The sequence below is a fragment of the Ixodes scapularis genome, unplaced genomic scaffold, assembly GCF_016920785.2.
Source record: "Ixodes scapularis isolate PalLabHiFi unplaced genomic scaffold, ASM1692078v2 PGA_scaffold1__304_contigs__length_218370807, whole genome shotgun sequence".
In the NCBI taxonomy this organism is placed as follows: domain Eukaryota; kingdom Metazoa; phylum Arthropoda; class Arachnida; order Ixodida; family Ixodidae; genus Ixodes; species Ixodes scapularis.
In genome coordinates this window covers 93,774,719-93,796,143 of record NW_024609846.1, presented here as the reverse complement: position 1 = coordinate 93,796,143, position 21,425 = coordinate 93,774,719, and the positions used below count along the sequence as shown (strand labels likewise).

The following is a 21,425-nucleotide window of genomic DNA, read 5'->3' as shown; positions in this document are numbered from 1 at the left end:
CTTTCTGCCGGGCTTCGGCTGCGTGCGCGCGCTCGAGGTACACAGGACGCTGATGCGAATCGTCGAATTGTATAAGCGACGTGCGGGACCAAGAGCGTCACAGTGGTCGAAGCTCGCGATTGTCCAAAACAACTGCTTCCTGTATTATTATAATGCAAGGCCAATCGCCTGTTCACCGAGAGGCAAATCCTGGTCGTGGAGGTCGGGAAAGTAAACCAGAAGAGGGCACCACCGGAACATCTCGGCGCTATACTTCGTTTCACTTTAGGTCCGAGCGCGGCTGATGTTATGAGCCGAAGGGCCAATCAAACAGCGTAAAATGTGCAACGTCATGGCGTTCTCTTTGGACTTGATATAAGACTAACCGGCGGAGGAGCACGCACAAAGAGGCGGCGAATACAGGCTGGTCCTATCAACTGCAGGGAGCACGCCACGGCGTTGTGCCTTATTCGCTCTATGATTGGCCCTTCGGCTCATAACATCGGCCGCGCTCGGACCGAAGCTGAAACGAAGTGTAATAGGCAGCTCACGTGGAGGACCTAAAGTTCTTTTTCGCCGTTCATAGCCATGTCAGTGACCATAGAAAGCTGACGATAAAGGTGGAATAACTTAATCCTCTTCTTGTCGTTCTTATCCTGTCAGTGACTATATTCTCTGTTTCATACGTAGTGTACAACGCTGTCAAAGCTGCTGGCATGGGGTTTGATCTCGCAGATCGTTTAGAGGCGTTCTCGCACAAACAAAACCATGGATAAAGCCACGAGTTCTCTGCCAGTAGCTTTGACAGCGTTGTATACTAAGTGTGATACGGAGTATAGACACCTTCAAATTGATGTACTTACTGATGAAGTTTTTGGACCTTGTATAAAAAGCGTTCACGACGGCGGGATACGTTATCCACCTGTAAAGATAAAGACGTACATGGCAGGGCTGAGTATCCTTATTAAGAATATGATGGCACGTTATTTTGTAAGTGACTATAGTCAATGATATTTCAAGAAACGCAGGGTGACAATTCCTGAGCATCTTATCATCGTTCCGCAGCCAATGAAATTGCGGCCCTAGCGCATACAAGAGCCAATCACGAAATGAAATGCGTGACGACAATAAGCCACGTCCTGCGTTTCTTAAAGGTGCCCTGAGGAGGTTTCTAAGATCGCCTAAATATGGCGATAACTCACTCTGTGTGTTCCAAGCATCCTAGAAATCCATAAATCATAACAATACGCGGCCGGTTTCCATTTTAAAAAAGCAATCAAAGATCGAAGACACCGAGGTCTTCTTCGGCATTGTTCTGGCAGCCAGAACGACATGCGAGCAATGAAAACGCGAAATTTGGTTGAGATTGCAAAAGCTGCTATTACAAAATGTGTATGTTTTCGTAGACGATAAAAGTAAGTAAGAGTAGTCGAAAAATGGTAACCTTTCGAGGAGAGGAAACACGTTACTGCAATTGTGGTTTCAAAAACAACAAATTATGGTGTTTTTTCTTTTTTTTTTTTTTTGTCTTTCGCATTAGTGATGTATTTGGTCGTCAGCTTTCAAGCGCGCACTCTCTGGGGTGAATCGTTGTCCGGGCTGTGTGGGCACCGAGTCGCGCGCATTCGAGATATCACTCCGCGGTTCCACTGGTCGGAGGCGCAAGGATCCTTCGCCTGGTCCGCCGAAGATAAGATCGGTGTGTTGCGACCTTCGCTTTTTTTATTAGGAGAATCGGCTACGCGTGGTCATGATCTAGGGATTTTTAGTATGCTTAGAGCCAACAGATTGAATTATCGCCATTTTTAGGCGATGTCAGAGACCTCCTCAGGGCACCTTTAGGCTCTAAGAAAAGATGATGCGCATACTCTGTCCTGTCGACTCCGGTCCTGAGCTTCATGGCCATCCTGAGAGCGCTGTGCTTTAGGTTCTTGATGATGTTCTCGAAGTAGGTGTCCCGTTTGAACTCTACCTGAGACAGAAGGATATGTTATGAGAATCACCCGTCTTCTCACGCCGAGGGTCACGCCTTGCTGCCTCTAGTGTCACTTACAAGATGAAAACGGCAAAGTGTGTGTGTGTGTGTGGGGGGGGGGGGGGGGGGGGAGCTTTTGTCGTCTCGCCTCTAGTGCGAGCTTTTTCCAAGCACGGCGGTAGGTATGAGCGCCTGCTGGGAGGCCGGGCGTTCCCAAGTCACACCCTGCTATTCTCATTCTGTCAGTGACTACAGAGAACGATTCGATTGAAGGCATGCCGATTTCTTTCGTAGAAAGTGTTAATTTGCAGCGAAAGCTGCGAGCATTTATGTGCGCAGTACGTTACATAAGGGATGTACAAGGATACCGTTTACGATATATGATCACACGTGACAAAAAACTGCTAGATGGAGCATGTTGAAGTTGTACGGAATGGCGTGACCTTATTATGATGGTGTTTGAAAAAAAAAATCATAGCGCCGAAAATAAATTAATCAAGACACGCTACCTTTTAATTAGAAAATACCCAATTAAGCCCTATTGAATAGTTCCCATTCTCCTTGCATTTCTACGAATGAGAAAAAAAACACCACTCACAGTAAGAGCGCTACTGGGCCTATCAATTAAGCTCCTAGGAACTGATTATTTTTGTCATAATGCGGAAGCGTAACACTGTATTGTGTTTTTTTGTTGTTGGTGGTGCTTGGTCTGGTCTAATTAGGTGTTCTACTGCCATCAAAATTATTACAACTTCTTAGACTTTCTTTTCATTCTCTTACGCAAGTTAAATCTTAGCCTGAAAGGTTTATATAAAATTATGACCTGTAAGAAACATTCTGATATGTGGACGTTTCGAATATCTGGTAGTTATTGATAGGAAAATATGAAGTTCTGTTCTGAACAAATGGACGCTCCAGCTCGGCCTACAAAAAGTCTTTCCGCCAAAGTAGGAAAATCCTCCTCTCTACCTTTTACATTTCCCACTCTCCCATTACTATCTTGACGGCAGGGGGGGCTCCTTTTGTTGCCACATCTTGAAGCTGGATCAGTGGTGATCTTATCCCAGCCTATTCGGGATAAGATCACGGCTTATCCAGCCCTAAGATGCGGAAACAAATCGAGGTCCTCGCCGTCAAGATAGCAGTGGGAAGGAGTGAAAGGAGAAGGATGTCGAAGAGGGTTTTCCTACCTTGCGGAAAAACGTTTCGTACGTCGGGCTTTAAGCAGCTAGCAGATTGTCCTTACGGACGACATGACCACACTCGATTTAATCGTCATCTTACCTCATACTCTTTGTCCAATTCGGTCGCATCGGAAATATACTCCGGGAAACCAATCTTCTCGGTCATCAACATTGCCTGGAAACAACAAAAAAAAAGTGTTTTTCTTATAAATTTATACCAGGACGTGTTTAACCAATTCAAGGAATCATTAGGCGGAAGCTTGCGGTGGGAAACTAATATATCCTTTTACCCTTGTCAGAATCAGGTCATAGTGACACCATTCTGACTTTCAATAGTCAGTGACAAGCTAAAAACCCAGCTGCAAATGCCCCTTAAAGGTGTCCCTATCCCTCCGCCAGCCAATCGCTTCCCCTCATTTCCCTGACGTGACGGCTTGACGAATTGTCTTTTTTAGATAGGGCAGCGATCGCGGTTTACGGCCGCAATGCAGAGGAACGCTCGGTCCTTGCAGTGATTTTCCAGCTATTTGCCCACCCGGGGTTTTCGTCGCAAAGTCGTGCCGGTGTCTGATATTGTCTATAATAGTTCCGGTGTTGTGGCGTGAAAATCTAGCGATCGTGTCGACGTTGAATTCTTCAATGTACCCGCTTCCTCAGCGCTGATGGCTTCTCTTAGGGTTTTCTGCTCGCCCTTGAGTTTGGTTATAAATCGCACAGGCGCGAGCGTCTCTATGCTGTGGTCCTTGTGGGGCACCGGGAAGATGCTTTGGTCGCCACGTGAGAGGATCGAGTGACTCCACCACGCTTGCTGCTGCACCGAACTCTGCCTGCCTCTCTGTTTCCCTTAAGAAATAAAGGATGCCATAAAATGACGCCTTCAAAGCGTGTTTTTTTTTCATTTGTGCAACGTGACGCTTTTGCCAAGTATCGTGTTTGCGATCGATTGACGGTAATTCAGGTAAGCAATGGTTACCCCTTCGTACCACTGTCCCACGTGAAGACACCATCTGTCAAAGTTACACTCGTGTCCTGCCGTCACCCTCGACACTACACGAGTTAGAAAACTATTCGGTCGTCTTCTCGGTAGCCATGCATCGCCTCGCGACAATGTTTTCACGCATCGTCAGCCTGCTTCCCTCCTTTCGCACGTGCCTGAAACCGATATTGCCGGTGTTTTTTTGTCGTCCAGCCGACAACGCGCAATTTTCTCAAAAGCGGAGCGGGCGCATTACGCCATGCATACAAACATTCTTCTGTACTCCTAAACTGTCACTGATTATAGGACAGTGTTTAGTGCTGCTAGTGTCAGGTTACTTAATTTTTCTATTTCCGTGGCTGAAACGACCGTTGTAGCTAGGGCTAGGCGTCGATTAAAAGTGTTGACCCGATTAATCGCCTCCCCTTCATCAATTAACTACTCGATTAATCGATCTCGTTTATTTCCACGCATAATATTTTAAAAGAGTCAAAGTTAATATTTATTTTCGTTTTTTGCCTTTGCTAAAAATGAGGTAAAGGGCGCAATATACCATTTTCGTTATGAATCAACCTCGGTGTGCAGTGAAGAACAGTTCAAAGGCACTCACGCTCACAGATTATTACTTCAGCTGCATGAAGCAAAAAGGTTGGTTGATATTATCCGCCAAGAATGACGCCCTTTGATTGTTCACACTAGTCTCTGCTGCGCTAAACGTACTATCGCGAACAATATGAGCTGAAACAGCTCTCCTGGCTCGTTCACACTTGCGAAATACGCACTCGCCGCCGACTGAATTTGCTCGCCGAAAAAATATCGGGCCGTTCATATTTGTTGCCGTCTGCGGAGTGCGGCACAAGCGTCTCGCAGTTTCCCGAACAGACAAGGGAGTTGACGAGAGTTCCCAAGCCTCCTCCTCGCCCGCGCGCGTCTCGTCGCCATCGTCGCCAGCTCGTCAGCGGGGATCTGACGTCAGCAAGCGCCACTTCTCCCGTGCGTTCTGACTGGCTTGCGGCGAGAGAAAAATTTTTTCCGGCGTTCAAAATTGGTCGATCTTGCTCTCCGCCGGAAATTCTACCTGCTTTCGTCGCCGGGCGTCAAAATTCTGGCGGATCCGGCCGCCGGTTCCCAAGTGTGAACGAGGCATCCGGCCTGTGCACGGTACTATCTGCGCCGCCTGTAGCATCGCTCGGCAAACACGGCGCATGCTGAGGCCGAGATAAATTCTCACTTGCGCTCACAGCGCCGCTGCGCTCTTCCGGCCGTCTGCTAGCGAAAATATTGGCCGACGGAACCAGGATGCGTGTGCAGTGCAGCCCAATGTTCACGTTTCCAGCTAACCTGCATTTCAGTGCATTTCAAGAAAGCGCCGAAGTGGAAAATGCGTTGTCACGCTCGTATATTCTCGAGAAGCGCTGCCAGACAGAGCTGCCTTGGCCCCCAAAAGGTGCCGATCTGAATATCATCGAACACGTTTGGAGGCACATCAAGCTAGCCGTGTCACTGCGTCCCCGCTACCGCGCCACTGCCGACGAATTGTGGAAAGCGGTGAATGACTTCGGGTCGAGCCAGACTTCGTGGCCGCGCTCTATGATTCCTTACCAGACAGGATGAGAGCCGTGGTCGTGGATTAGGGGAGAATGACGCTGTATTGACTTCTTTCGTAAGTTTTACTGCGCCTCAGTACCCCCTGAACCGGACTTCTGCCGATTGGAACAAACTTGCTGCTACGGTTGCGACACACTGTTTGATGCCGTTAACCAGCGCATACTTTTGTCTCGTGCATCCATGATCCTAATCTCCTTGTATAGTGCAGTTCCACGCCGACTATTAATCTTTGGTGTCTGACATTGTCCTCTGCGAATATTTCTTCGATGAAGTTTCAAGCTCCTTGTCCTGGCAAATATATGATGGTCACACTTTATTAAGACTAGGATTTTGTAAATAAAACACTGGTGCCTTGTTAGCAACTTGTTTTGCTTTAAACAAACACGTGGGCCCAGTAGTAAACAAACACTATTTTTGAACATTTTCACAAAAATCAAAGTTACAAAACCTTTACAATAACATGTATGGTTACCGTTTTTTTTAAACAAATGTGCTCAATGAAAGGGGGAAAAAAGTAAATACCTTGGAGCCGGCCTAAATCGGGTGTACAGATTTTAGCCTATATATTACGATGTCCTGTTTTGTGCATGCACTTAAATCAAAGAAAAACAACCTGCAATGTCTTTTGATGTGACTTTCAAAAACGATAATCGCAGCTCCCACTGAAGATAACTCAACATTTTTTTCATTACCAGTAAGCGTTTTTTCGACGCAATTCTACGCGATAGAATGAAGTAAAGCAATTGCAAAATAGGGACAACTGTAAACTCCCCCCCCCCCCCCCCCCCCCCCCCCTGTACACACGCCCGCTGTCGCACACGCCGTTTCGCTAGCAGACGGCAGGAAGAGCACAGTGGCGCAGCGAGCGCAAGTGTTAATTTATCTCGGCCTCAGGGTGCGCCGTGTGTGCGGTGCAAAGCGACAGGCGGCGCAGGTCGTACAGTGCGCCGGCCAGAGCGCTGTTTCAGTTCATGTTGTCTGCGATTGTACACTCGAGCGGTGTTGAAGTGGCAGGGATGCGCGTAACATTCTGCACTCCTCAATAGTTACAAATTTTGCCCTTCAGTTTACTTTAGGATAAATTTTGACCAAAAGTTTGCCCTTCATGCAGGTGTTCTCATCCACGTCTGCGTGGTGAAACCGTTTACTTTTTATTTCATTTTGGTTCGTTAAATTTTTGCCGATTAATCGGTTAAAAATAATTGCGATTAAAGCATTAATCGATTAATTTGTAGGTTAATCGATCAATTGCCCAGCCCTAATTGTAGCATTTCTTTTTGCAAGCATGGCCATCTGTTTTAGACGTTCCGTGAAATAAAAGTTTTCAAGGAAATATCAAGAGCCTAATTGATTTGCGTCCTATGATACCCAGGCAGTTACAGTCCTCGGGAACATTACGATCTTTTGTAAAAAAAAAAAACAGATTTTGATAATTGTGTAAATGTGGCACATAATATATAATGAAATTTTTTTTTTTTTTTTTTTAGAGTCGTGGTATAGAAATTATACGCCTTACCCTACTAAAAGACCCAGTAAAGCTTTTCGCTATCTGGATTATGGAACTGGAAATCTAACTGGATTCTATCTGGATTTTTCGTTTCCAGAAACTATTCATTTCTTTGCAATCTTAATTTCAGGTTACCAGAAACAATTCCAGTTTCGAAATCCAGATAGTGAAAAGTTATACTGGGTTTTTCGGTAGGGTAATTACTGCTTACTTGTATCTTATGAATGTCAGCTAAAATATTTCCGGGGAACATTGATGTGTTTGTGGTTGTTAAATTAAAATTTTCAATTTAGTGCATGAGCCGAAGTGTTGATCTCCAAGTACGTTGCAGATTGACTGAACAAAATACTTAGACTGCCCCTCTTACTACATAAATATTCCGTTATGTTCAAAACGTTTTGCCTTATATTTTTACGGATCTGTTACTTGGTCAATCGGCATATCAATCTTCCCCGAGTGCAACACGTTGGTTGGACAGTTTTTACAAGATAATTTGACAATCCACGGTAACAATAAAAGTCTATGGAACACCTATTCAGCGTAGACACGGAATGGGGTTGCTGTATGAAACCACTTTTATGATGGAGGTTACCTTCTCTCTTGCCACGTGCCTGGTTTCGCTGTCCATCCAGTCCACATTGTTGAGAATCTCCAAGAAAGCAGCCTTGATATCGCTGATCATTTCCTCAGCCTGAAAACAAAACAAAAAAACATAAAAAACATGAAATGCGCAAGTGTCCATTCTATACTCGGCGTGAAATATTTCGTGCTACGTTGTCAAAGTTAGCTTAGCTTTTACTGTGCTCCAACTCTGTCAAAGCTAGTTGCGCGACCGTATGCAAATGAGGCGCAAGAGACAAAGCCACGAGCTCCCGCAGCAGTGCAAGACTGCTGCACGGTGCAAGCTACGCTAGCTTTGACAACGTAGCACAAAATAGTTGACGCAGAGCGTAGCCCCTTTCCGATGCAATGACTGGGGGATCGGTGGCCGAGAGGGCTAGCGCAGCTCGGAAAGCGTTGAACGAAAGCTCGCACAGCAGAACCTAGAGATCCTGGGTTTAAGCTCCACCCCTGGCTGGTTTCTATCTGGATGAGTATCGTACCGGCGTGCGATCGTGCATCACTACTGCGTGGTGCACGTTAAAGACCCCAGGCTAGGGGTTGTACTGCACTGGCTAAATTGCTTATCTATAGCTGACAGACAAGTGGCCCGTTGTGGCAGACTAGCTTCACGATGTATAAACATACACACAAAACACTCTCAATGCAACGGGGAAATTGATGACGGTGTAGCAGCATTATTCATGAGCCTGCTAGCAATAGCAGACAAAGAGGATTTAATTTACAGGCTAATCCGCCATTAATGTTACATAGGATATTATGGTCAGTAAGCATCAGGTATAAATGTGCATTTTATGCATAGGTGAAATGTGTACAATATTTTGGTTTATTTTGTTATTTTAGCAGGAACCGTTTTTCTTGTAAGAAAAAAAGATGACGTTTTTTTTTTTTTTTTTCAAGCAGGACTATATGTTTGTTATTTCAGCATGTTTATTTACTACAAATAACGCCGTAAGGTAACAAACTTATATCACACAAACCTATATCATGTAGCACCTATATACGCCAACTCAACTCTGTTACGTCACGCCGCGGTGGTGGCCTTTCGGGCGCACTTCCGCTTTGGACATGTGCGCGGAAGTCGCCATTCGGCACGGACATTCCTGTGTTGTTTTGGAAAAAACAGAATAAAATTTGCCTTCTCGTCAAAACGCCGCGACTGCAGTGTACTAAAAGAGACGGGAAAGGTGTGGAGATCACTTTTCGTGTGTTTGCTGCATGCTCGGTTCGTCCGACAATGTCGTTAGATGCCGCAAAAATAAAACCAGATACCGTGGAACCACGAGTGCTTCTGCGAGAACCACTTTTGGATTGAATTCACCGATACTTAGGGTCGTCAGATTTATTTGTTTTATTCCAACATGAACGCAAGAAAACCGTCAAGTTATTCGGATCACCCGCGGACCATGTTCAATGCACCTTCACGCTCAAATAGCCGTGATCGTCTAAACTGTCGTCTGCTCTTTCAAACTCGTTTTTACACTGTCGTCTGCTCATTCAAATGACAGCGGCCAGTAGACCTAACGTAAGTACAGGCCTCAAAAAGCCTTTAACTTTGAAGGTTGTTTGTAATAAGGAGGCTGTGAGTAAACAGTAGAGAAAATGAGATTATCATTGTTACTGGGGTTGACAAAGCACAGAAAATGTGCTGTTCCAGACATTTTTAGGGTTTGGCTATTATCGTCTTTGCAGCGATTCGATCCGATCCACCACCCGAATGCTTGTCAAGCTAGTGACTACCACGAGCCCCAATTGAGTGCTCACGCAATGCTCAGGTCCAATCTATAAGCTGCATTAAAATATCGTCACTCGGGGGACTACGCCAACACTGCGACGTCCGAGCTGCGTCATTTACTTTTTCGGAGGAGAAATCGAAAGAAATTGTATCATTGAAACAACACCACAGCAAAAAAAGCTTCTTTCTAGGCGTCGCGAGCGAGTATACTTGGGTTCCACTCTAGTGCCAGATGAGCTCGTGTACTCGTAAAGTAAACACCGTTTTAACTGAATATCGTTGCACTGCCCCATCAGGTAAGTAGACATAGAATGTGCGTCGTAGTTTGAGCTGTGAAGGGTGCTTAGGAGGTGCTCTGAGCCGGTCGCACTTGCAATGTGTACGACGAAAGTATTGGGAAGTACAAGAGGTGTGGCGCAAGTTCGTAGGTAAATTTAGTGGGAAATTTGCTTTCCACTTGTTCCACTTTCATAACACACGTCCATTACATACTTATTTTACATCCTTTTGCTACATTTTTTACGAAACCTTTTCTTATCACACGCTAACCTTCTGCGTAAAAATAAAAAAAAGTACCTTTGACGAACATTCACCCAGGGACACCCTTTGAAAATGGGTGTCCCTATAGTCCGCGGACTATACATACCTAAATGACAAAATTTTACGCTCTACGGAGTATCTACAGATGTGAACCACGCAAAAATTCGCTTTTCAAGATTGCTCATGATAACGAAGTGTCATGAATGTTGTGAATTACAAGCTAATTAAGCAGGCGTTTGTCGAGGTGTGCTGTGGATGGTAGTCTTTCTTTTTTTACGTGCGGACCAGACAATATCTACGAAGTTTGCACCAGGTATGAACTATCAAAAAAAAAAAAAGAAATAAGTTTTGTTTTTTAAAAGCCGGAACTGTTTTTTGCAGTTAATACGCCGGGTGCGGTTCATATTTAGGAAAATACGGTATTTGTTAAAGTAAGGTACTGTGGGCTCTATGGGGGTGTGTCGGGCTGTGGCACGTGCCTTCTTCTTGCTCTGCTCGTTGAAGTGCCGCCGTACGAACAGAGCTCCGACAGCCATGCCCATGTTCTTGTTGACCAGGAGCGTGCAGGTCTTCCAGCGGGCCGGGGTTGTCTGAGTTCCGTAGATGGCGCCGAAGTACTCCTGCTGCTTGTCCAGAAAGCGCTTGTCCAGGCTGCCCACGCGATTTGACACGAACCGCCACAGGATGTAGTTGGCGATCACCCTGCCGAGACGCCAAAGGGACACAACTTTTTCTTCTAAGGCAAATGCACATGGTGCGTAATATTTCTTACATGTATTTACACGGGAAATTACGTGCATCAAGTGCATTTCAAAATTTACACGAGGCACATGGTTCAAGTCATTCACGTCTAACTTCGTGTGGATGGTTTCAGAAATGGAATCAATACCGTCACTGTACCGCGGTTACTTTACTTATCTTAATGTTTTAGCAGTTTACGTTTATGCATGCTGACAAACTTTATTTGTCAAGTATGGTTATGATTGGTAAAATCACTAGCATAATTAATGTGCTGTTACCAGGCATGATTTAGCAATATTTTCTTGCCTGTACTTAGCGTTTTAACTACCATCTCTCTTATTAAAAGAATTCAATGCGTCTATCTGCTAGGCATTCTAAGGAATCAGAAGAGTTCTTTATTTTTATTCGTGAAACAACAAAAAAAAATATGAACTAAACTTTATTTCACCAGCAGTACTCGAATCGTTGGCAATATTGTTTGAAATTATTACTGTTTCTTCCCTTATAGTATGCAAAAGTAGACAGTTGACTTCTAACTGTTTACTCTAACGATCGCGCTCCAACTTGTTTTATGCCTGCAGTATGGATGATATATGTCTCCTTCAACCAACGGTTTTTGCTGCCTTGAATATCGTCAAAGAATCAATTTCTTATCGCGTTTCGCAACGTACCGCGGAAAGCCGCTTCGGCAAACCCTAGAGTAAAGGGAAATAATTTTTCAGAACACGACATCTCAACCCGTGACAACTGTAGACTCCTCAAAGCAGTCCTAAACCTTTCTCAACGAGGCTGTGGTTACCCCGTTTCGTAAACTCAAATTTGAAACAGTGATTTTCGGCGTGCATAAATTTTGCATCGCAGAAACCTGAATATTCATATGAACATGACGCTAGCGAGAGGTAGGATACTAAAGTGTAAGAACTGTCATAACCTGAACTAAAAATTAAACCGATAAACGTAGCTATCTCTATAAGCCGACGTCCTGCTACGCCTAATATTCGTCGAGCCAAGAAAGGCTGAGGGAGCGAAAAGCTATTATTCCAATGAACAAAAAAATCTTGCCAGCAATACAAAGAACATTGTTTTCTTTCTTCCTGACAAGTTATTTTCAGTCAAATAAATACCACTGGCGCGTACTACGCTTTTGCTTTGACGAATATTAGCTAGGCCTAGGTACACATTGGTTCATAGAGACATTTCATTTCTTTTTTTTATCTTTCGATCCATTTAACATCATGCTCTCAAACTGTCGCGTTCTATCCCAACGGCTGTACGCCACGTTCCCACAGAGTTTGCAGGTTTCTGCAACGCGTAGTTTATGTATGCGGAGCGAAAAACTTGGTTTAAACTTCTAAAAACCAACTCTGTATAATTGTTTGCTTAATATTCGTACCGTCTTTCTGCTCTGATCAAAGTTTGTGGGTTTTATAGTTTCTCAAGGCTTCGCTGTGTTTATTAATTCAAGAAGATGAGAATAAATAAAGAAGCCAAGTCAACAGGGACCTGCACTATGTTGCATCAGAGACCAGATTCCCGAAACTTTCTTAAGACAAAAAATTCGTAAATTTATCTTACTACAATGTTACGAATCTTGAATATTCCCAAAGCACCACGTTCGTAAGTTTTACGTAAGTTACGGATTTCGTCGTAACTTACGCAAAACTTACGAAAATTTTGCTTCGAGAATACTTAAAAGTTAGTAACTTTGTCGTAAGATAAATTTACGAACTTTTTTGTCGTAAGAAAGTTTCGAGAATCTGGCCTCAGTTTCTTGGAATTTTGGAGGCGCCGAGGACGTAACCAGAAGTCTTTAGAAAATGTTTTTTATAGACCAGAAACATGAACGAACCAACACATTATCTGTGCAACAGCCCTCTAAGGCAAATATGGTCTGGCGCGTGTGAATGTTATGGCGTGGCGCACAGATATATCATGCATTACGAACATCCATTTAAAATATTTGGACTTCTATGGCCTTGCCTTAAACAAACGAAGCGCTTGTAAGGGAGTGAAATTGACCTTGGAGAGGATTGCAAGGCTACAGCTCTACAGATCCCAGGCAAATACAATTTAGCAAGCAGTGCAAAAACCCTTCGGGGTTGCTTCTCAAATATTCACTACCTTGCTAAGAACCCGCATGCCGTAGACGTGTTTTTGCAATTAAATTATTTTTTCTTATACACTCTTAAAATGTCTGCGCGTCTACTTGCCCGCAAAACACTCAAAAAGCCAATCTCTGGGATCTACGAAATCAGCTCAGCGAATGGTGAGGCGGAACATCTGTTTAGACCTAAAAATAAAGTCGGCGCTGTGACATTGCGCAATGCAAAGCGTCGCGCTTGCATTGCGCGTAATACCACAGCGCAGATTTAATTTTGAGGTCTAGACAGATGTTCCGCCTCATCATTTGATGAGCTGATTTCGTAGATCACAGAGATTGGCTCTTCGAGTGTTTTGCGGGTAAGTACACGCGCGGTCGTTTTTAAGAGAGTATACTAGGTGCTTATTCCACACAAATTGACTGAAGCGACAACGGTCTTCTTCTACTTCCAGTCTTGCGCATAACATGTGAACCATGCAGGCAAAAGCACACGAGGTAACTGTCGGCGCGCTGAATGGATAAAATACCCAAAACATAAATATCATCCAAAACATTCCAAACTTCAGAATGATATCTACTATTCCTCGTAACAACTTCTCGAATAAAAGAGCTTGTTTTGGGGGCACCCTGTCGGGAATTTGTGGAGCGCATTCTTCTAAATATACTTCCCCATCCCTGCGCGTTTCGATCTGGATGAGCATCGTGCCGGCGTGCGGTCGTGTATCACTACTGCGTGGTGCACGTTAAAGACCCCAGGCTAGCATACTGCACTGGTTAAATTGCTTATCTACAGTGGGTAACAATGTCGCCATGTTCTGGCAGACTATCCTCCTGCTGTATAAACAACTAACGACTAATTTGACCTAAATATATTTAGCATGAGCTTAGTGTTTAAGTTTACTTCTAAAATAAAGTTTTTTTTTTTTTATTACTCGGGAAACATATTGGCGCGGAGATAGAACTTTAGGAAGCGCTTTGTCTGAGCTTGTTTTCTGCAGAGCTGGATGTTTAACAGACGCAAGACCACACATTACCTGAATTCGCCTCGTCGCCTTCGTCGATCGCGTTCGGAACTCCGATTGAACACGAATGTTGCGTCGGCGTTCGGATGAGACTCGTGTTCAATTGCTGCTTCACTGATTAAACAGGAGCTCCGGTGAAACGCTCACATAGCGTTCGACTACGTCAGCCGAACGCTGCGGCAGAAACGCAGTCAAGCTATATATGTTGTTGTTATCCCCATAGTTTTAGTTCTCGGTCTAGCCGCTAGGGGATGTGACGGTTAGACCTTTCTCTTAGAGAGCCTAGGTTGAAGACTAGGTCCATCCCAAACCATGGGGAGCATTTGAAATTCAATGGCGGACGCCTCCCGAGGAGGTTGGTCACAAGCGCGTGCGTTGAGTTTTTCGCGAGGCGAGTATGGAAAGCAAGCGGAATGGTGGAGCTTGTTTGCAGATGATCGACGCTTTCGGCACCTCTTCGCAGCTCGTATTGCGAATGTGGCCCATAAACCACGAGACCACCCCGATCGAGGAGTGTGAAACGCTCTAAAATATAGGCACTTTATCTCCTTCCCCAAATAGCTCGGGTTTGGTTGCTACGCAAAGGAGACTTACCTTTTAGGGATGGTCTGCAGCAGCTCCGACATTTGTTTGATGTAGGTGGGGGCGAACAGGACAATCTCTTCCGTGGGAGGAATCTCCATTGGCATTACGGTGTTGAAGTAGAGGGTCCAGTTGATCTTGTATGCACCGACAAAGAGAAAAACACGAACTTGCGTATTTTATGCGTATACCCAACTCGACTTTCTGGGAAACCTCAAGATGACCGAACGCAATTCGTTGAGAGGCTTAGCGTTTTCCAGGTTCCGAATTAGCACAGACGGGATAGGAACGACCGGGAGATCTTTCAGTTGTTCCGCTCCCTGCGAGAGCTTCCTATGCGGAGGGCAAGTTCGTCTGCTTCTTGCGCAGGGGGTAGCGGTGACGTCAGAACGCCGAGCCCTGATTGGCTGATCGCGACCCCCTATCTGAGCGTCGTCTGCTCCTTTGCAACGTCGTCTGCTCGCAACGTCGTCTGCGTCTGCCTTACCTTTCCTGCGACTTTCGGAAGCGCAGAGGCCATATTCACGAAACGATCCTACGCCAAAAATGTGCGTAAGAGAAAACTTAAGAACAAATTCGTATTAACGAAACGAAATTTTTGTAAGTTTTGCGCAGGTTACGACGAAATCCTACGACAGCTCCGAAGCTGTCTTACGCACTTCTTACAATCAAATCAGCATGGCCGACAGCGTCGCGGCCGCGACGACCCACGGACATTTATTTTTCTACGTGCGCTTCTGACACGTCCCGACTTCAAGCAGCAAGAAAAAAGTAAAAAGTACTTGAAACAGACCTCGACGAACAAGAACGCTGGATCCACAAACACCCGGGAAAAGCTCCAACGGCCAGGATTCCACTGAACGCGACCAAATGAGCTGGGCAGTTAGGCCTAGCAGGCACTCCGCGACTCGGCGACCGTCTGTCCACGAACGGCTGGCGTGCTGAATCGAATGTGCCCGCGCGACCCTTGTGAACCCTTCCCGTATTATACTTTGATCGCTGACCTGAATTTTAGATTAAGTGGTCAATTTCTTCCTCTTGTTATCTCCTTGTTTCCCGAGGCAACGGTGACTCTCGCCGGTGAAAAAGCGGTGAATCTCCGACAGACGCAGGAAAGGTAAAGCGGCCATCGCTTTGACTAGCAGACGTAAAGCAGACGACGTTAACTGCGCCAACCCGCCGACGCCGTTAAAGAGTGAGGGGTCTCGCCGCACACGAATGGAGGGAAAAAGTATTTGGGAGGGAACTCGCGGACACTAACACGCTCACCTCTCGGTTCTTAGCAAACAAACCTCGGCGCCTCGGGACACCTCGCCAATGAGTCCTTTGACTTCCCTCCTTGATGCGCGTCTGCTAGTTGTTAAACAAAAACAACGTACCGCTCGAGTTATTTCGTCTGCCCTCTCTTAAAGGCGAAGTCGAGTTCGCTTCGAAAGTCGCAGGAAAGGTAAGAAGACGCAGACGATGTTGCGAGCAGACGCCGTTGCAAAGGAGCAGACGACGCTGAGATAGGGGGTCGCGATCAGCCAATCAGGGCTCGGCGTTCTGACGTCACCGCTACTTCCTTTCTCATGCGCAGAAGACGAAAAGGAGCCCACTTGCGAGGCGTATTCGCCTCGAGATCGAACCGTGCCGCCACCGTGCGGCCAAAATTGGAAACGCGCGAAAGCGGGGATACCGCCGTGCGTCGTCTGCTACGGGCGCACGCTCAGAAGCATGGAATTTCGACGACGCAAGCCCGTTTCAGGCTGAGCTTGACATTCCTTATTAAATGTTTTATGTTTTTGTTTCTGTTTCTTCTTACTAAAGGTTGTGTTGTATCGTTTGCCATGCGTAGAAATTCAGCAAAGCGATTATTATTAACTCGGAAGCTTCCATAATCTTAGTGTGTTGGTCCCACGTGTTTTTGTTATCTCGCACAAACCGTGGCTTTCGTAAAGCATTGAATGTTGAGTGGGCCTGTGGTTTGATTAGAAAATTAACCCGACTGATCGCTATCATTCAATAGGCTAATCAATCAATAAATCCGTACGTTAAATTTCCCCCGTCATATTGCGTGAAAGACGTTAGAACTACACATTTTTTTTACTGGTTTTACTATGTCTTAAATGGCATATTGCATTCCCATTCTAAACTTCACGTTGTGAGTCCTACATCAATATAAACACGGGAAGCCATTTAAAATGAAGTTTTTTTTTAAATTATGATTTAAACAGTATAATCACCCTCGACGAAGTGACAAGCACGTTGAAGTGGTTTACCGTGCAAGCCTGTGTCACAAAAGAAGTAAAGTCGTCAAAAATATTAAAGCAGGCATAATTTACTCCTTGTTGACTTCCTCCAGCACAAAACTCCAATTAACCGGCAAAAAAAAAAAAAAAAAAAAATTGCAATTAAAGCATTATTTTTACAGCATTATCGGGACTGGGCAGTTCATCGATTAACTAAAGTTAATCGATAAACTGCCCAGTCCCGATATATGTTAGGTGAGGGCGGAGGGTGATCGGAAAGTCTCGTGAAGGTCGCTAGCCCTCACGAGTAAAAGAGTATCACTGCGGCCGATGCTGTCTGTGTCGTGGTGCGCGTCGTTTGTTTGGGTTGCAAAGTCTACCGTGTTTGAATACAAGATTATTTAGCCAGAAATTTATAGTATTAGCATCTTGACATCCGCGGCCCTCACCAAGAAAATAGGAGCGGGTGAACCCACACTACCGAGACCACAACCACAGCGGGATTTGCGACCGTTCTTCTGAAGTATTTACAGTTCTTGTTGCGTTCTGTTATAGCGCCGTACGCCGATCCTGGATATCTTCGCCGCGTCATCCGCTGTTGGAACCGAAGATTGGCGACCCAGCAAGCCGTGTGTGCCTCCCCCCTGGAGCAAAATCGACTACACGTGCCACGGACGGCGACTGAGGCGACACCGCAACATCAGCATAAAAGGAGCGACAACCACAACCACAGCGGGATTTGCGACCGTTCTTCTGAAGTATTTACAGTTCTTGTTGCGTTCTGTTATAGGTAAGCTGTCACTCCCTCCTAACTACGAAACTTTGTGATTTCTGTTGTTACGGTTGCAAATCCCAGTAGTGTGTTTCTGTGTCGTAAGTTAGAATGGGTGACGACTTGTCAACTTACCGCATTCGAATTGGCCGGTTCTTTTCTCGTACAACTACAAAGACAAATAATAGACCACGCTTTCATCACTTAGCATTATACATGCAGACATGGTGCCCGGATGCCAAAATTTTGTTGATGTGTCTGTGTGTTGCACAGCTGTTAATCTGTGCTGGTGACGTGGAAACAAACCCCGGTCCCGATAAGCTGGATCAGATATTGGCAGCTGTGAAGGAATCTGTAGAATCAAACAAACTGTACCAGAAAGAAACAACACACAAACTAAACGAAATCAACGCAGGCATCAGTGATATTAACAGCCGTGTTTCAAATCTTGAAGAATCTATGAATGAGATTGCAAAGTTGAGGGAAGACCTGGTTACCGTGAATGCCGCAATTCGAGAAGTAAGAACTGAAGTAAATACCATATCTCGAAGACAGCGTGAATGTGAAGTCTTGTCAGATGAGCTGAATAACCGAATGAGACGCAATAACCTCATAATTAAAGGACTCCCAGAAAACGAACGTGAGAACTGGGCGGATTCCGAACGTATCGTGAAAACGTTTCTTTCTTCCAGCCTACACGTGAATGTTGGCGAAATTGAGCGCGCACATCGACTGGGCATGCGGAAACCTGGTTTTAATAGACCAATCATCGTAAAATTCTTGAATTTTAAATGCAAAGATGAAGTAATTAAGAACGCGCATAAACTAAAGGACGCTGCGCCCCCTGGTGTATGGATAGAGGAGGACTTCTCACCAAAAATGCAATTAGTAAGAAAAAAACTACGCGACTTTGCAAGACAAAGATTCGGGACTAGTAAGTTTAGGCTTTACTACGACAAAATACTCATAAATAATTCCTTCTATCGGTACGACTCGGACAGTGACTGTGTGGTAGAAAGCCCTAGGGCCCTGCCCGCCGAAACTAGAGCTTGACTGGGCGATAACAAAAACAACAAATGCAAAAGAAGACCTCGGGATCAGCTTTCTCTGATCTTGGCGAATTTTCGAAGTTTACTTCCCAAGCAAGATAATTTGTCTTCCAGTATTGAGGCCTGTTCAGCCGATGTAGTGGTGGGTACTGAAACGTGGCTTTCTAAAGAAGTTACAGACCGTGAACTCAGCATATCAGCATCGTTCCGAATTTATAGAAAAGACAGGACTGAATCTCGAGGCGGGGGTGTTATCATTGCTGTTAAAAGTGAATTAACTTCTTCTTTAGTTGATATTCCCAGTTATCTTGAAATCTTGTGGGTGACTGTACGGCTCAACTTTAAACCTTGTTTGATTGGAGTGTGTTATCGCCCGCCCGACTCATCATCTGACTTTGTAGATAAGTTAAATGCTAGCCTTGAACAAGTACATACCAAATTTCCAAACTCCCCAGTCATGCTTACTGGTGATTTTAATCTGCCTGGTATCAACTGGTCGACACAAGAGGTAGATAACTGTTGTGGAAATAAACAGGAGTGCAAGAGGTTCCTTGATGTTATGGAAGCCTTCCAGCTACGCCAAGTTGTGAAGGAGCCAACGCGTATTAACTCTGTTCTAGACTTAGTTTTAACAACCCACCCAGAAGCTATTGATGTCAAGGTCTTAGAATATATCAGTGACCATAAAATGGTGCATTGTGTTTTTGCTGCTCCTGTTCAGAGGCGGGAAGTTTTAAAGAAACATATTTTTGACTATGGAAGGGCCGACCTTCAATCAATGTTTCATTTGTTGTCTAATTATTCTTTTGATTTTTTGCAAACTTTGAACAACCGGTCTGTGAATGAAAACTGGGTGGCCTTTCGTAATAAAATAAATGAGGTGGCTGAACTTTGTATCCCGAAAATTACTATTTTGCCATGTGCCAGTAATCCTTGGTTTACGACAAATGTGAGACGTTGCATTAATAAAAAGAAACGACTTTTCTCAAAAGCCAAACACTCGGATCTTGATGGTGACTGGGAGTCTTATCGCGAGCACTCAAGATGGTGTAAAAAAGAAATCAAGAAAACAAAAGCTAAATTTTTTAACCATGATTTGTACAACGTCTTGCATTCTAATCCTAAAAAATTTTGGAGTGTGGTAAACCCAAAAGCCAAAAATGCAGCACCTTCTATCCAGTCAGAAGCGGGAACTGTTTTAAACCCCTTAGAAACGGCTGAGGCGTTCAATTCATTTTTTGCTAGCGTATTCACAGATGAGATGACTCTAACCGATATTAATATGCCAATGGCTACAGTGACCGCTCAAATGAACCCTTTCGCTATTACGAGTGAGGGTGTTGCCTGTGCAATAGACCGTCTTCCCACTAATTCGAGCCCTGGTCCAGATGGAATAAGTACTAAACTACTTAAACTAACTAAAGATTGTTCCAGCGTCCTCCTAGCAGCGCTTTTCGAACAGTCACTATCAACTTGCACGTTACCAGACGACTGGAAACTAGCCCATGTTGTGCCCATCTTTAAATCCGGTAACCCTAGTTCTCTCACAAACTACAGGCCTATTTCGTTAACTTGCGTATCTTGTAAATTGCTTGAACATATTATATATTCTCAGATAATGAATCACCTAGTGACTAACAATCTTCTTTTTCAAAATCAGCATGGATTTCAACGAGGACGCTCCTGTGAACTTCAACTTTTTGAACTAGTTACTGACCTTCATTCTAGTATTCACTCATCCCTCAGCACTGATGCAGTATTTATTGACTTTTCAAAAGCTTTCGACCGTGTCCCTCACAAACGACTAATACATAAACTAAGAGGAGCAAAGATAGAAGCAGGCATCGTTAAATGGATTTCAGGCTTTCTTTCAAATAGATACCAGTGTGTTGTTATAGATAACATTGTCTCTCCTCCTGTCTCCGTTAAATCTGGTGTTCCTCAGGGCTCTGTCCTCGGGCCTTTACTCTTTCTCCTTTATATTAACGACATTCATACCAACATTACTTCTACCATTCGGCTTTTCGCAGACGACTGCGTCATTTATCGGACCATAACCTCTCCCTCTGACAGTGCTTTACTTCAAGCTGACCTCGAGAAACTTTCAAGGTGGTGTTCTCATTGGCAAATGCAGATTAACACAAAGAAAACTAAATGCATGACTTTCACTACAAAAAAACAGATAACCGAACATACTTATAAAATTAACAATACAGATATTGAAAGGGTTCAATCATATAAATATCTAGGAATTCATTTAACACCTAACCTCTCATGGAACCTCCACATTGAAATAACTTTAAGTGATGCTTCTAAAATATTAGGTTTCTTGAGAAGGCACTTATTTCTGGCTGACACTAACACGAAACTTATGGCATATACATCTCTTGTAAGAAGCAAACTGGAATACACCTCAGTGATATGGAATCCACACCATGCTTTCTTAATTAACAGTCTGGAGTCACTACAAAATAAAGCAGCCCGGTTTATAGCACGCGATTACTCTCCTACTAGTAGCATCACCCGTATCAAAGAATCATTAGATTTAATGCCCCTCGCGACCAGAAGGCGAATCGCACGTTTTTCGTTATTTCATAAAATCTACCATAGTTCATCATCTTTCCGTCAAACGCACATTATGTCCGCTACTCGCATTTTTCCCCGCTTTGATCATCCTAACAAAGTAAATTCAGTATTTGCACGTACTAACTTATACAAATACTCCCCGCTGAACCTTGCAATAAATGAATGGAACGCATTACCAAGTAACATTGCAGTCATGCAAGATTACCAAACATTTTT

The 21,425-nt window shown here is 44.4% G+C and overlaps 1 protein-coding gene across 1 annotated transcript in view; it reads right to left on the bottom strand.

The window, feature by feature from the left end:
- The window catches only part of LOC120840957 (neprilysin-like), a 160,647-nt gene that overhangs the window by 18,199 nt on the left and 121,023 nt on the right, over window positions 1-21,425 (bottom strand). Inside the window, exons 11-16 of the mRNA XM_040501452.1 lie at window positions 14,584-14,708; window positions 10,605-10,827; window positions 7,822-7,920; window positions 3,239-3,313; window positions 1,848-1,951; window positions 843-901 (exon numbers count right to left, since the gene is read on the bottom strand). Coding sequence (XP_040357386.1) covers window positions 843-901; window positions 1,848-1,951; window positions 3,239-3,313; window positions 7,822-7,920; window positions 10,605-10,827; window positions 14,584-14,708 — 685 coding nt within the window. The remainder of the gene's footprint in view (window positions 1-842; window positions 902-1,847; window positions 1,952-3,238; window positions 3,314-7,821; window positions 7,921-10,604; window positions 10,828-14,583; window positions 14,709-21,425) is intronic.